General features: G+C 36.9%; 1 protein-coding gene and 1 long non-coding RNA gene across 2 annotated transcripts in view; both read right to left on the bottom strand.

Annotated features, from left to right (window-relative positions):
• Window positions 1–17500, bottom strand: part of LOC136852760 (uncharacterized) — a 75026-nt gene that overhangs the window by 6411 nt on the left and 51115 nt on the right. The window lies entirely within an intron of this gene.
• The window catches only part of LOC136841795 (uncharacterized), a 32259-nt gene continuing 28260 nt past the window's right edge, over window positions 13502–17500 (bottom strand). Inside the window, exons 2-3 of the mRNA XM_067109095.1 lie at window positions 16953–17224; window positions 13502–16920 (exon numbers count right to left, since the gene is read on the bottom strand). Coding sequence (XP_066965196.1) covers window positions 14679–16920; window positions 16953–17173 — 2463 coding nt within the window. The 5' untranslated portion in view covers window positions 17174–17224 and the 3' untranslated portion in view covers window positions 13502–14678. The remainder of the gene's footprint in view (window positions 16921–16952; window positions 17225–17500) is intronic.

Genomic DNA, 17500 nt, shown 5'->3' with positions numbered 1-17500 from the left:
TTTTTCGTTCTTTGATACCTGGGCCTCACTTCTTTCCTCTGCGAGCGATTTTCGTCTTTCCTTTTGTGCCCAGTGCACGTATGAGGTAGGAGTATAAGGGGCATGTATTTTAAACAGCCAAGTATTATGGCCTGAAGTGAAACTGATACTTACAAAAAACAGGGAGTTTATAAATGATAAATAAGTCGAAACTAATATCAATCTTTGGAAAAAAAATGGACTAATATCTGTGGCTTAAAGAAGTAAATGAAAACTAATATCTATATTTAAAAAATAGGGGTTAATATTTTTGTTAAAATTTTAATTCATGCTAATATCCGTCTTTAAAGAAATGGACTAATATGTGGCTTTAAAGAAAAATAATGAAAAACAAATATCTGTCTTCAAATAAAAAGGGACTAATATCTGAGGCTTAAAAAATCAAACTAATATCTGTCTTTAAGAGCATGGAGGCTAATATTTGTGGCTTAAAACAATAAATAAATAAAAACTAATATCGGTCTTAAAAAAAGGACTGTTATCTGTGACTTTACTAAATAAATAAATGGAAACTAAAATCTAACTTTAATAAAAATAAAGTAATATCTGAGGCTTGAAAAATTATATAAACGAAAACTATCTGTCTTAAATGTGGGACTAATATTTGCGGCTTGAAAAATTAATTATTACCCCTGATATTTTCGGTACAAGAAAGTAAAACTGATGAATAAAACACATAGTATAATTAAACTTCTATTATGCAAACTGAGCAAGCATCAATAATTCATCTCGAACATAAGTAAAACCCTCCAGTGAACAGGAATTAAATAAGAATCATCATCCATAAGCAAAACGTTCGTTGGATTTAATCTCGAGTATTATCAAAGGACTGAAATCATTTGAATTCATTTGAATTCACTCCTGCACATAATTCACAGACTGTTCTGAAACGCCTGATTAATATTGCATAAACTGCACCAGTGTACTTCCACTGCTGTTTGCAGTTATGATAATCAAGATTTTTGTTTGCTAATACTCAAATATTCTTTCTCTCTCTCTCTCTCTCTCTCTCTCTCTCTCTGTACAGAGCTTTGTTCTCTTCCCCTTTACTGAACTTAATTTATAAAAGGGAAGCAGCTTATTTTTTTTTTTTTGTGAAACGAGTAAAAAGTAGATCTTATTGGTCGAGATATAGAGAGTTACTATTATCTCTCTCTCTCCCCTCCTCTCTCTCTCTCTCTCCCCTCTCCTCTCTCTCTCTCTCTCTCTCTCTCTCTCTTGATTCTTCTGAGTTAGTTCATTTCCTCTCTCTCTCTCTCTCTCTCTCTCTCTCTCTCTCTCTCTCTCTCTCTCTCTCTCTCTCGTTTCAGATTGGGCGTATTCATTTTGCAATGAAGAGAAATATTGGATGTTTTCTCAAAACGTGAATATGGTTTAAAAATGATTTTTTATTATAGATACGTACATTTTATACATACATTTCCACAGACAGTTAATATTTTCAGAAAGTTTGCATTATTGAATACAATGGCATTCAAGAATAAAAGGACAAAAGAACAAAACGCAAGAACAAAGTATAACAAATAACAGAAGAATAACGATGAGGAAAACGAAGCAATAAATGCTCGCATAGGTAAATAAAGAATAGCTGTAAAATCAGAGAATTAAAACAAATGGACACCAACTACAGTGTGTCATACGCGGCGCACTGTAAACAGTTTTTTAATCCGTTCACTTCAGTCTCTTGAAATCTGGCTGTTACACTTTTTTTAACTTCGTGTTGCTCCAATTATTATAAGGTTTCCACCTCGCCCCCGGGGATACTTACAAACTGATACTTCTGTTTGCCATATATGAGGAGATTTGTAATAATAATAATAATAATAACACACATAATAATAATAATAATAATTTGTTTCTCCAATAACAGAAATAATACAGTATACTGTACATGATACTCTAAATTTGAGATTGTAAAATTCTAAGGGAATCCCACACCACATTTAATTATGTATAACTCGCGCATACAAACACCCTAATAATAATAATAATAATAATAATAATAATAATAATAATAATAATAATAATAATAATAATAATAATAATAATAATAATATAAGCTAAATTTGAAATTTGTAAAAACTCTACGGAACTAACACACCACATTTCACTACCATAGCGACGGTCGCTCATACAAACACCCATAATATAATAATAATAATAATAATAATAATAATAATAATAATACAATAATAGTAGTAGTAGCAACAACAACCCTCCATAATTAGACAACAAACAAGGCCCACCACCACCACCTCCAGCGCCCAAGGAATGCGCCTGCGACACACACACACGGCTGAGTTTAAACCCGCGTCGCCGGATTGAGATTAATTAATCAATCCGGTGCCAAACCGTGTGGGGATTATTGGCCTCCGATTGTCTGTCTCTCGTCCTTGGCGTCTATCAGTGCCAAAGGCTTGTTTCTGGCAGGGGACAGCCAGACTCCTGCGACACTCTCTCGTCCGTGCTGGAGCTTAATTAACGTTCGTAATGCGGGGCAGATTCGACGATGCTTATTTGAACTCGGATGGGTAAATTACCTCTTAGGTTTTGGGACGGATTTGAGGCTGTCATTTCAGTATCTATCTATCTCTATCTGTCTATCTACGTAGCTATCTACATGTATGTATGTATGTATGTATGAATATATATATATATATATATATATATATATTCTATTAGAGGGAGGACTCCAGTCGACTAGCTATCATATACTTTATTGAGGGTTATATAAGACAACCAGTTTTAAGGAAATTGCAATTTTTAGGTGACTTTTGTTGAAGAGCTCTGGAATAATTTTAACTCTCTCTCTCTCTCTCTCTCTCTCTCTCTCTTTTATGCGACTTTGTTGAAGAGCGCTGGAATAATTTTAACTCTGTCTGTCTGTCTGTCTGTCTCTCTCTCTCTCTCTCTCTGGCCGCTGTATTAGGTAGGTGGTCCAGAAATACCTCAGATTAATATCCGTAGTAATTTGAAATACATATCATATTTTGAAGAATATCTCAGTTGGAACGCTCTCTCTGCAAACTTAATATCTTAGATATCATATTTTATAACATCTATAGAAAACAGAGAAGAATTTCATATCTTTCATATAACCTGAGCAACCAGGCTCGTGCAAAAGTGTGTTTTGCAATTTTAAAGAATTCAGTTCCATTATTTATCCCTGATCCGAACGCCTTTTCAAATCTACATCATCCTCAGGCGGAAAGTGATAAAGATAGGCTTTCTTCCACGATGTCATTTATATTCACTGAACTGTTATCTGTCAGATATTCAAGTTTAATCTGAGAATGTTATGCTCGAAGCAACATTCTTCGAAAATCGTGGAATAAATATTTTGAATTCTGGTCGTGTCGTTGTGATAAATATTTTATTTGATGGAATCCCAGGAACCAAACCAACATGTCTTCAAATGCTTGGGCATCGTTCCTGTAGACTTACTGATTAGAAATGTATCAGGTGACTGAAGTAATAACTTTATTATTATTATTATTATTATTATTATTATTATTATTATTATTATTATTATTATTATTATTACTGAAATCTAGGTTCAGAGACATACACGCTATGATTTTTACCAACATGCCATAATCTACATAATTCTAAAGGTATTCTTTAGAATTCCTCTGTAAAGCATAGCTCAATTAATGTGAAAGAAGCCATGATTTTAGTAATATCCCATAACCTACATTATTCTAAAGGAATTCTGTAGAATTCTCCTCTAACGTAGCTTGATTAATGTGAAAGAACCACGAATTCAGCAATATCCCATAATCTACATAACACTAAAGGAATTCTGTAGAATCCCTCCCTAGAGCATAGCTTAATTAATGTTTAAGATGTAATTCCGTAGCCATTCTGAAAGAACACCTCTCCCAAAGCTACTCTAACGAGATCGTAAATATCAAGACTAGGAAAAGGGAGATGAAAGGACGCGTTTCCTTTGGCTCGGAATTAATCAAAGAGAAAAATCCCCCGACCTGCGCTCATTACTTCAAACAGTGGGTTCCTTAAAAACCTGTTTCTCTTATCTCTCTCTCTCTCTCTCTCTCTCTGTGTTGCGCTAAGAATTTTTGACTGGCTTTACTGAGATGTATGTTTAAGCAGTCTTTCTCTCTTCTCTCTCTCTCTCTCTCTCTCTCTTTGCGTTAAGGATTTTTGACTGGGTTCACTACAACATAATTTTAAACATCCTCTCTCTCCCTCCCCTTTTCCCCTCTCTCTCAATCCTCCTTCCCCTCTTTCTCTCTCTCCCTCCCCCTTCCTCTCTTTTTCTCTCCTTTCCTCTCTCTTTCTCTCCCTTCCCCTCTCTCTCTTTCTCTCCCCCCTCCTGTCTCTCTCTCTCTCCTTTCCCCCTCTCTTCCTCCCCTCTCTCTTTCTCTCCCCTCCCCCCTCCTTCTTCTTCTCTCTACCCTCCCTCTCTCTCTACTTTCTCCCTTCCCCTCTCTCTCTTTCTCCCCCTTCCCATCTCTTTCTTTTTCTCTCCTTTCCTCTCTTGCTTTTTCTCTCCTTTCCTCTCTGTTTCTCTCCCTTCCCTCTCTTTCTCCCTCCCCTCTCTCTTTCTCCCTTCCTCTCTCTCTCTTCTCCCTTTCCTCTCTTTTCTTTTCTCTCCTCTTCTTTCCTCTTTGCTTTTTCTCTCTCCTTCCTCTGTTTCTCCCCTCCTCTCTTCTCTTTCTCTCACTCCCTCTCTCTCTTCCTCACTCCCCCTCTCTCTCTTTCTCTCCCTTTCCTCTCTCTCTTTCTCTCCCTTTCCTCTCTTTCTTTTTCTCTCCTTTCCTCTCTTGCTTTTTCCTCCTTTCCTCTCTGTTTCTCTCCCTTCCCCTCTCTCTCTTTCTCTCACTCCCCCTCTCTCTCTTTCCTCACTCCCCCTCTCTCTCTTTCTCTCCCTTTCCTCTCTTTCTTTTTCTCTCCTTTCATCTCTTGCTTTTTCCCTCCTTTCCTCTCTGTTTCTCTCCCCCCTTCCTCTCTCTCTCTTTCCCTCCTCCCTCCCCTCTCTCTTTCTCTCCCCTCTCTGCCCTCTTTCCTCCTCTCTCTCTTTCCCCCCTCCTCCCCCCTCTCTCTCTCTCCCCCTCCCCTCTCTCTGTAATTCTCTCCTCTTCCCCTTTCTCTTTCTCTCCCCTTTCCTATCTTTCTTTTCTCTCCTTTTCCCCTCTCTTTTGCTTTTCCCTCTCCTTTCCCCTCTGCTTTCTCTCCCTTCCCCTCTCTCTCTTTCTCTCACTCCCCCTCTCTCTCTTTCTCTCCCCCTCCCTCTCCCCTCCCCTCTCTCACTTTCTCTCCCTTCCCCTCTCTCTCTTTCTCTCACTCCCCCTCTCTCTCTTTCTCTCCTCCCTCTCCCCTCTCCCTCTCACTTTCTCTCCCTTTCCCCCTCTCTCTCTCTCTTCACTCCCCTCTCTCTTTCTCTCCCCTCCCCTCCCCTCCCCTCCTCTCTCACTCTTCTCTCCTTCCCTCTCTCTTTTCTCTCCTTCCTCTTCCTCTCTTTCTCCCCCCTTTCCCTCTCTCTTTCTCTCTCCCTTCCCTTCCTCTCTCTTTCTCTCCCCCTTCCTCTCTCTCTCTCTCTCTCTCTCTCTCTCTCTCCCCGCAGATGTTTCTAGATAATCCGATCTGCACCCAATTATATATGAAACAATAACTAAAAAATCCTAAATACCCATGAGAAGTTTATGATCTTAACGCAGATATTAGTACACACACATTCACTCACTCACTCTCTCTCTCTCTCTCTCTCTCTCTCTCCGCAGATGTTTGTGGATATTCTGATATGAAGGCTTTTAACCTAATTACATTGGTACCAGAAACTAAATAATCATGAGAAGCTCATGATCTCAACACAAGAATCAAAATATATTATCCCAAGACAAACACACACACACACACACACACCCACTCTCTTTCTCTCTCTCTCTCTCTCCCCTGGCCGCATGTGCACAGGAAGATTAACCAACTCCTCCAATTCAGGAGAAGTGTTTCCACTCGTTATGAAGTATTTGTTCGTCCTTCGTGAACCCAGATAGCGATCTTCAGTGAAGTCTGGGAGGCCTTCATTGACATCAAACCTCTATTCATGAAGTTCTTAGATCCCCGTGGAACGTCTGCATTGCATTTAGTCAATCATTGACATTATATAGAATCTTAAGTTCACTTTCGACTGGTCTGCGGAAGTACAATGACCTCTCAACTATTCAATGCCATAATATGTTTTTGCAATAGTTTTTTCTCTGAAAAACTTGATTCCAAAACTTGGAAATGTTTTTATGTATTCATTCATTAACTTGGAAATATCTTCGTGTATTTATTCGTTAAGCTGTTTTTCATTTTCTAATAATACGAAATATCGAAAGAAGAGACCAGTTATCTGCTACTTCTTTCAAATGAACACCATATTCTTTGGAAGCTTGAATTTCAAGGCAATGGCCCCTGTATGTGGGCTTATTCCATATGAATAGGGGTTTATCTTAATAATAATAATAATAATAATAATAATAATAATAATAATAATAATAATAATAATAATAATAATGGGAGTCGAACTTGTTTTCCCACTGAAAACCTTGAATCCAGAACTTGGAAATGAATGAGAAACTCCTCCTTGAAGGCATGATTCGAACGTGGCTCTCCAGGTACGGAGATCGAGCACTTCTAAACACGAGGGATTGTCGATCATTCCAGATTCATATGCAAGTGTTATATCTATCGAATACAAGAGGTGTTTTAAGTGATTTGAAACAGCTCCATCCTCACTCTTTCAGTACAGAATAGATGTGAATTTTGCTCCTTAGAAAATTGTAACTAAAGCAGTTGGACTGGAAGTTGAAGCTTAAATACCGGTAATATCTAACCTATGCTACTTCTTACCTACATACCATTCTAAAACAACTATACTACCTATGGTATGTTTAAGTAAAACCTTTATTTTATTTCTTATTATTTTTTTGCATCCTCTCATCACTGTTTACGAATTCAATGTCACAAAAATGATCGTACGTTTGAATAAAACCTTTATTTCATTTATTTATTTGTTGGTATTTTCTCATCGTTGTTTATGAATTCATTGCCACAAGAAGTATCGTACCTTTAAAAAAAAACCTTTATTTTATTCAATTTGTTAATTTTTGCAATCTCTTATCACTGTTTATAAATTCACTCTGGTCTACATCAGACCTCTCATACCCTAAAAATACTAAACATCAGCGCTGCATTTGGCATTGACCTATTCTGGCATAAGACCACCTCGATTTTAACCCACCTCAAACCAAGCTACGAGGCACAGAAACACTCTCCATGCCCAGAGGAAAGATGGCAGTAGATAATTTGACTCAAAAGGATACTGACGACAAAAAACATCGTGATGGAAATGAAACACCGTCTTTTACACATTCTATATTTTATTTCATGAAATAAATACTGAAGTTGTTAAACAACGGTCTCTTGTTTCAAATCACAAACAAAATCTCTCTGTTTAAGGGGAGGGATGGTATGCTGAAAATAGGATGGATTTGGGAATGTTGGTTTTACGAATAGTAAGACAAAGATCAGCTTCACTTTGAAGACAATAATGTTTGTTTAGGATTATTTGCATACGATAATATGTGTGGTTTTATATATATGTATGACTGTGTTTATGTGTATATTTTATGTGTTTATATGTGCATGGCTGTATATGTGTAACTTAAACACTTTGTGTCTGTGCATGTAGGTGGACGTTACTTATATATATATATATATATATATATATATATATATATATATATATATATATATATATATATATATATATATAAGTATTATGTATATATGTATGTATGTATATGTAAGTATATATACTGTGTAATTTATCTATTTATCTATATATATATATATATATATATATATATATATATATATATATATATAACTATATAACCCAGCTTTAAAACAAAGTTAAAATCATGATGACATCTGATATGGAATTCAGTTCGCTGGCCAAAAAAAAAACCCACATTACGGTAAATAATTTAAAAGGTACAAAATTCTCTCATGATATTCAGGTTTCAGTATTATGGCCTGTAGCAAATGTAATTCTACGAAATCAACTCTAGTCTGTTATATTCCTACATATTATGTATTACAGGAGCTCTGTTACTTCCATACGTGTCTGTGACCACCGATTGTCTGTATATTTTTAGTTTTCTATAAAGGAAAACTATTGTGCCGGCTTTGTCTGCTTGCCCTCAGATCTTGATTACTATGAAGGCTAGAGGGCTGCAAATTGGTGTGTTGATCATGCACCCTCCAATCATCAAACATACCAAACTGCAGCCCTCTAGCCTCAGTAGCTTTTATTTTATTTAAGGTTAAAGGAAGCCATAATCGTGCTTCTGGCAACGATATAGGCCAGACCACCACCGGCTCGTGGTTAAACTTATGCAAAGACCACCGAAGGATAGATCTATTTTCGGTGGTCTTGATTATACCCTGTACAGAAAACTCGATTGCGCCGAAGAAACTTCGGTGCATTTTTTACCTGTTTGAAAAGGATTTTTCTTTTATTTCATTCTTTTTGTGGGATTTTGTCTTTATTCTTTTATTCAAAGCAAAATCCCTCTTTAGGAATTAATCTAATAAAAAATTATTTTCCTTAGAGTTTTTAGGAATTAATTTAATAAGAGTTTTTTATTATTTGGAGTTTTCTACAAAGTCATTTGAAGAGCTAAGATGTAAGTGGAGAAAAAAATGTTCAAGAAATTAATTTCTCTCATTCTTTTTCAAAACATAATTCTTCCTCCCTGGAAATTAAACTCAGAAATAAGGTCAGTGGTTCTCATTAAAGTTAAGTCTTTCCTTCAAAGCTAATTTGTACAAATACTTAACAAAAGATGGCGGAAGAATTAACGTTTCACGCCTTGGGAAGGTGTTTGTCGAGCAAGCTTCAATGAAAATAAAAATAACAAAAAACAGAAATAAAAAAACATTCAGGTTCGTGAAGAATGTCAAATTATATTCAGGTATATTTTTTGTTCACTAATCATATGATAATGAAGGAAAATGTATGTTAAAATAATAAAATTAAAATATCTAAATTTTTAAAGAAAATTATATTCAAGTATATACTTAGTTCATCAATCATATCATAATGAAGGAATATATACTCAACATACATACTTAATTCATCTAAAATAGAAACTAAAAGCTTCAATAAAAATGAAAACAGAAATAATAAAAAAAATAGTAATAAAAATATGTAGATTCTTGAAGAATATTAAATCATATTCAGACACATTTTAGTTCACTGATCATATCACAACGAAGAAAAATGCATGACTTTACACGAAAGAGAAAAATAAATCTTAATGAAAGACCCACGAAGGGGAATTAATATTACGTTTTTAAAATGAAATAAATGAATATCGTGTTGCGCCCTTTCCATCAAGTTACAGAGTTAAAAAAAGAAAACACAGGGAGAAAATGAAATGACTTTTCCTCCGAGGAGATTAGCAGGGCAAAGCAGTTTAATTGTGAACTTGATGAATATCTCAGAAGCTCTCCAAGACGAAAGGAAAACAGTGTCGTGTTGACTTAGAGGAAACGTTAAAATAAAATTATAAAGCAAAATTATGTTATATTACATATTTTCTCGTGGGGTATTTCAATTTTGCTGCAGGAGGAGCGAGGTAAGTGTTTTAATGAAAACAAAAATGTCTGTAAATATAAATCATGAGAACCATTTTCTTTTTAAAGACGACACAGTCATTTGTATATATAAATTATGAGAGTCATTTTTGAATGAGAACAAAGTCGTCTGTAAATATAAATAATGAGAACCCATTTCAGTCTGAAGAAGACACAGTCAATCTGTATATATAAATATGAGAGTAATTTTTTCTAATGAAAACGAAATCGTCTGTAAATCTAAATTATGAGAACCATTTTCTTTTTAAAGACGACACAATTACAATCTGTATATATAAATTATGAGTGTCATTTTTGAATGAGAATAAAGTCATCTGTAAATATAAATTATGAGAGTCAGAGCATGCTTTGAAATATATATTTTTGTGATAAAATATTATAAGCTTTTTTCTTAAGAAAATTAATTATTCTATGTCGTGTAATATAATACATTTTGACGATCTCAGTGACTTAAGTAAATATTCACTTTGAGAGTTATAAGATGCTTTGAGATAATGCATATTCTTAGTAAATAATTATAAACATTCTATAAAAATGAATTCTTCTTTTATTGGTTAATTCAAAATATTTTGCCTAACTCAATGGCATAAGTAAATATTCATTTTTAGAATTATAAGATGCTTCAGGGAAATATACGTCCTTGAAAAGTAACTATGAAGTTTTTGTGAAGAAAAGTGAGTTATTCTGTAATGGCTAATTCAGAATATTTTGACTACCTCCGTGATGAGAATTATAAGATGCTTTGAAATAATATAATATGCTCCTGATAACTAATGATAAATTTTTCTTCTGAAGATAAATAAATTTATGCTTATATTTGCTAACATAAATATCTGACCGACTCACGGATTTAAAAACGCCATAACTATAAATATAAATATATATCTACTATCACTGGTGAAGTCACAGTGAACAATTATTTTGCAAACATTGCAAAGTATTCTTTGGAAGCCAACTAAATTATTGTATTAATGTTTGTGAATTCAATATGCAAAATTCAGTCAATGAAACTCCGAGACATTATTTCAGTTCATAAAAATTTACTGGACATTCCATCCTGATGGCTAATAGAGTATATTATTGTCAATCTCGTTTTCATAATTTCTTTGGGAAAATTACTGTTCATGACTTATATTAGTGAAATGGGTGAACTCTTCAAGAGGGCTTTTTAATATATTTTTCACTAAAATCTGCATCAAACGCTGGACACTGGAGTGTTTTACTTGATTTTTTGAAGTATAAAATATATTCTTAAGTACATTCTACATAATATATATATATATATATATATATATATATATATATATATATATATACATATACATATACATACATATGCAGTATATATATATATATACAGTATATATATATATTTATATATATATATATATACATATATAATATACTTGTAATTTATATTAAATATGTATATATATATAATACACTTGTAATATATAGTACATATAGATATAGATATGTATATATATATATATATTATATTATATATATATATATATATATATATATATGTATGTGTGTGTGTGTGTGTGTGTGTGTATGTGTGTTGTGTATGTGTGTGCTGTGATGCTGTGCTGTGAATGCCACCCTAAATGTAAATATGTTTTACTTGTGTATTGAAAAAAATAATATATCTCTGTTACATTGCAATATCCAAACAATATGACCACTTTCTTTGCAACAACAAAAAAAATACAACAGTACTAACGAAAGCTAGAAACAACAAAGCACCCAAAAAAAAACAATATGAGACCTCTGTCCAGTTCCCATTAGAATATGCATCAGGTATTAATAATAATACTATACAGTCAAATATACATTTATAACCTCTCCTCTTCTTTTATTTTTAAACTCGACCACACTTTTTGGGGGTAACCTTAAGAAGAAGAAGAAGAGGATGAAGAAGACATATCTTCGGCTTCGAGATAACAGACATTAGATTATATGTATATATATAATCTTTGGGGTCATTGAATAACATATATAAACTCTTCTATCGACCTCGAGACGACCCCTCTTTTTCCGAGAGAGAGAGAGAGAGAGAGAGAGAGAGAGAGAGAGAGAATTCACACTTTACTAAGTACAAAAAAAGACTCGCTTCAAGAGAGAGAGAGAGAGAGAGAGAGAGAGAGAGAGAGAGAATTCACTCTTTCCAAAATACGAAAAAAGAGACTTGCTTCGTAAGAGAGAGAGAGAGAGAGAGAGAGAGAGAGAGAGAGAGAGAGAGAGAGAGAGAGAGAGAGAATTCACCCTTTCCAAAGTAAAAATAAACTTTAGCTCCGCAAAATAGAGAGAGAGAGAGAGAGAGAGAGAGAGAGAGAGAGAGAGAGAGAGAGAGAGGGTGGGTCGTCTGCTATTTGTGACTGACGGTGTACAAAAATATAGGATATATATTCATAGCGTCTATATTTCTAAGTATATACAGACAGGGGGGGGAGGGAGGGAAGGGGCTGAATACTAACAGTTCTTGTATTTTTTTCATTAATAATATTTACATCCATGTACAGTATCGTGGTCCGGATTTTAAACTTTATATAATTCCAAGAGTTTCCGTTTTTCTCTCGTAATTCTTCCGCACCTCCAGTTGTGGAAGAAATGATTTTATCAAATAAATGACAGTTTTTGTTCAGTTATTTATCAAGTGAATAAGAGATGCTGGCAGTTATTCTGTCCAATAAATGGCAGTTGTTTGCAGTTAATTATCTAATAAATAATAGATGTTTGCGGTTATTCTATCAAATAAAGGACAGTTGTCTGCAGTTATCTAATAAATAATAGATGTTTGCAGTTCTTCTATCAAATAAATGACAGTTGTCTGCATTTATTCTATCAAATAAATGACAGCTGTTTGCAGTTATCAAATAAATAACAGATGTATGCAGTTATTCTATCAAATAAATGACAGTAGTTTGCAGTTATCTAATAATAGATGTTTGCAGTTATTCTATCATATAAGTGATAGTTGTTTAACGTTATTTACCAAATAACAGATGTTTGCAGTTATTCTATCAAATAAATGACAGTCATTTGCAGTTATTTATCATGTTAATAACAGATGTTTAGATGTTTGCAGTTATTCTTTCAAATAAATGACAGTTGTTTGCAGTTATTTATCAAATAAATAACAGATGTTTGCAGCTATTCTATCAAATAAATGACAGATGTTTGAAGTTATATTTTATCTTATTAAATATATGATAGATATTTGCAGTCATTTTATCAAATAAACGATAGACGTTTGAACTTATCTTATTGTGAATGATAGGATTTTGTAGTTATTTCACTGGATAAATGATTGATTTTGAAGAAACAATACATTGCTTCTTCACTGCTGATATGATTTGACAGACACGAACGATACAGGAACGTCACCGTTCACTGATTTATGCATATAAAAAGCAAACACTCTTATGGGCCTATATTCTGTTATTTTAGGGCTGGCGGGAAAAATCCTGGCAACAACGAGCAGCCGGTTACGATTAACTCTTGTGATATCGGATGTGGATATTTACTGTCAGTTCCTAAAAAAAAGTTTGTAACCACATATCCATTGGTTTGGGAAGAGAGAGAGAGCCATTACAAATATAAATAAATTATATATATATAATGTATATATATATATATATAAGAGTATATATATATATATATATATATAGATAATGTATATATATATATATATATATTACAATGTATATATATATATATATATATATATATATATATATATATAAGAAATATATAGAATATATTGTAAATATAAGAAAATAACAAAGTCAACTTTTGAAAATGAAAATTACAAAAACCTTTAATTCACTTCTGCCTTTATTAAAAGAAAAACCTAAAGTGACCTCTCCCTGCTGGGTCGTTCTTTCCCGTAATATATTTTCGCAAGAGATGCAATGAATATTATAATACGTCAGTCCATAAAATAACTCTCTCTTTTTTAATTCTTTTAATCCTTTTACTCGAAACCCCTCCACGAGGGCGACCAAAATGAAAAGTGGCATGACGTCCTTGAAAGCTGACATGACGCCCTAGAAAACTGACATGACGTCCTTGAAAAGTGACATGACGTCCTTGAAAACTGACATGACGTCCTCGAAAACTGACATGACGTCCTTGGAAACTGACATGACGTCTTTGAAAACTGACATGACGTTCTTGAAAACTGACATGACGTCCTCGAAAACTGACATGACGTTCTTGAAAGCTGACATGACGTCCTTGAAAATTGACATGACATCCTTGAAAACTGACATGACGTTTTTGAAAACTGACATGATGTTTTTGAAAACTGACATGACATCCTTGAAAACTGACATGACGTTTTTGAAAACTGACATGACGTTTTTGAAAACTGACATGACGTTTTTGAAAACTGACATGACGTCCTTGAAAACTGACATGACGTCCTTGAAACGTATCTCAGAATGGGGCCGGATTTCTTGAATGTGGACTCCTCCTCCAGTATCCGGAATAATTAAGAGAGAAAAATAAGAGTCGACTGACGAGGGAGAAGAGAAGAGAGAACTGAAAACTTCTCTCCGCGTGCGTGACACAGAAAATAATTCTGCGATCGGCTTTGAAGATCCAATTCAAACATTGTTCATTCCTCGGGGCTCTTTTGAAATGTTCTGATGACGAGAGATCAAAGTGGGGGAAACATAAAGCAGGCATAAATATGTTAGACAAGCAATTATTATTATATAAAAAAAAATCCGTGATAATGAAAATGCGCGTCTTCATTCATACACAACATCATATTTGATATATAACATGTTTACTGTATATTATGATTGTCTATGTAGCCACAGGATGAAAGGGTGAAGAAGGGTTGTAGACTAGACTCATCACGGGGGTTCATCCCACCCTTCACTATCACCAAAACACGCCTAAGGGATTCACTACAGACGAACGAGATCGGTTAAAACCCTTCGTGGTGATCGGGCTTAGGTTTCAACTTGGGCCTGTTCAGGCCCGTGTGTCCATGGCGAATGGAGGAGGAGGAAGAGGAGGAATTTCAAGGGAGGGGGAGGGTGGAGGGACCCACGGTGGACTGTGGAGGTGTTTTGAGCAGTAGAGAGGAAAGGGGGAGGAGGCAGTATCCCTGGGAGGGACGTGTTGACGCTGAAGTCCCCAGGTTTCGGGAAAGTCCCCTGCTCGCTGGGGTTATGTTGAGTTGCGTTCTGCCGGACGAGGAGCTTCTGCTCAGAGCTCTTGGAGGAGTGGGAGACTAGGTGGCCTGGATGGTGGACACCACCAACGCCAGGCTGGTGCGTGGTGAAATGGCGAGCGCTGAGATAGCAGGCAGTGTGGTGGCGCCTCCGAGATCGCCTTTTTGGACGAAGTAACACTGGACTACAAGTTTCGTTAAAGAAAAGGTCATTTATGTTATCACTGTTCATGTCCGAGAGGTCTGACAAGCCCTCGTCAACGGAGCCGGGCTTTGCCTTCATGGGGTCCTCGTATACGTGGCCAGTTGATAGCTCGTCCCAGCTCCTGCTCGATCTCAGGGGAATTTGGGGAGACGAATAGAGTTTACTGCTGCCACTGCTCTCTGATAACAAGGTGGAACTCTTGCTGTTGTAGTTGATGCCTCGTTCTTGTGATGTTTTCATTTCTTCTTCTTCAAACTGCAAGCAAGCTGTCGGAGATGCATAGATTCTGTTCCGTGGAAGCGTAGAGGAAAATGCATTGGTATTAACGAAGGGTTCCATGACATTTCTCGGAGCAATTGGAAGTATATGTGCCCTTGGTATGTCATCCCCTATGAGCCGATGAGTCGTTTGTGAGCCTGTTAATGGTCTCTGGCGATTATGATTCCAAACGAGCTGGAAATCTGATGTAACGTAATCTAAACTGCTGTGGTTCCTCTTGTCTTTATGTGCGTTACTTAATGATAAAGCAGCAATGGTTTGAGCATGTTCATTTTTGGGTCTTGCCGGCTGTAGAGTATAAACACCCATAGGATGAATCATCTTGATTTCGGTTGGGTGAACAATCTCAACCGTCCTTTTCTGGCAACAAGATCTGAAAACGCAGCACTGGTTAGGTCTATCTAAAGTCAGTGCTGCAGCTGAAACCAAGGTACTACAAACAACTAGCTCTAATCCTCTGGAGATACTTATACAAAACCACCACACCCAAATGTGACCTTCGGGCGATATGGGCATTAGAAGAGTATAAACATGGAGACCCGCAAGGAGCAGCTGGGTTAAGGCTGCTGTAAACACCAAGCGTGCTGGATAAGCCACATTTGGGGAGTTCTCATGATTGCTACTGACCCGAACATCCGTCATCTGAGAGGAATAGTCTCTACTCTCCCGCCAAACCGCCCAGATGCCTCCCATACCAACAGCACCTCCCCACGCAGCAGTCACTGCTCGGGTAGTCATCTTGATGGGCAGGTTTTCCCCCTCCTTGAGCAAAGTTGCTGCTAAAAGAGCAGCAGGAAGTGTGATGAGGTGCACTGTAGTGACAAGAGCTACAGCTAGGGCTAGGTGGGGATGTCTTGGGTGACGCCAAACTCGTAGCACAGCCACGAGGACGAGAGCAAGAGCTGCCGTCAGGCACGGCCATATTGCATCTTCGACAGTGGCTAGGAGAAACACTGGCAGTACATATCTCAAAGTGTGAGAGTCGTGAAGGATGTGGAGGCTGCGCAGGAAAGCGGTGAAGAATATCAGCAAGTGAAGGACGAGGTAGTGCGGTCGAGGCAACAAGTGCGTAGCGATAGCGAAGCGTGCCATCAGGAACAGCGTCACTATTGCCAACAGAGTGAACAGACCCACGGACGTGTACACTTGCACCCACCAGATCAAACCAAGGTTCCACCGCAAGTCGCCCGAGCCCTGACTGCCGTTTTTCCCTATGCCCTTGACTTCGACAACTCCTGTTGCGTTCTCCAAACTACCTGTGATATGATGATTAATGGAACTTGTGCCCTTAGGGGAGAGTGTGGATATGGAAACGATGGCACTATTCGTCTTGTCTTGAAACCCCACATTGCTATCTCCTCGTGCAGAGGTGCGATTACTGTTCCTTCCTCTGTCGGGGTTCGGACCAGGCTCCGGGTTCAGCGGAAGATGGGAAATGGTGTAGGAGTCTTCTAAAGTAGCCGACGTAGAAGCGAAGGAGGAGGGGGAGGAGGAGGAGGACGCCGCAGTCGATACGCCGGGAGGGGATGACGGTATGGGCCGAAGGGATGGCCGGAATCCAAAGGCCCCTGGGTCGGGGCGCCATAGGCCACGCCCCTGAAAATGGCGGCGATTTCCTTCTCCCTGATGGCTGTTCCTCGCCTGGGCAGTGCCTCTGTCTCCCCGGCCTTCGTCATGAGGCGCAGCTGGGTCGCTCGGCTCTTGTCATTGTTTGTCCTGAGGGCGAGGCAGCCGGACCAGACGCAGATGACGGTTAGGGTGATCCACAAAACCCAGGGCTTCCCCATGCCGCGCTCTTCACCCAAGGCTCGAGGAGTCGAGCTGCCGGTGGAGAAAACCTGCAGAGACAAAGGAGAGATTTAGGACTGGGTCAACCTGAAAATAATCATGGTATAAATGATGCAAATTAAGTCGTTTTATGCAAATCACAATCAAGGACTATTTCAAGGTGATTATCACAGGGGTCAAAAAGAAATGAAAGTTGACCTTATTATGCTTTTCATGAATTCTAGAACTTTATGAGGCTTAGGTCATTAGCTGCTTTATTTTCCAAAGCAAAATAAAGTTACAGTGAGATACTCTAAAACACTGTCACAACATTGTAAGTTGAGATA

This window comes from Macrobrachium rosenbergii, chromosome 1, assembly GCF_040412425.1.
Source record: "Macrobrachium rosenbergii isolate ZJJX-2024 chromosome 1, ASM4041242v1, whole genome shotgun sequence".
NCBI lineage: Eukaryota > Metazoa > Arthropoda > Malacostraca > Decapoda > Palaemonidae > Macrobrachium > Macrobrachium rosenbergii.
This window is presented reverse-complemented; position numbering and strand designations above follow the sequence as displayed.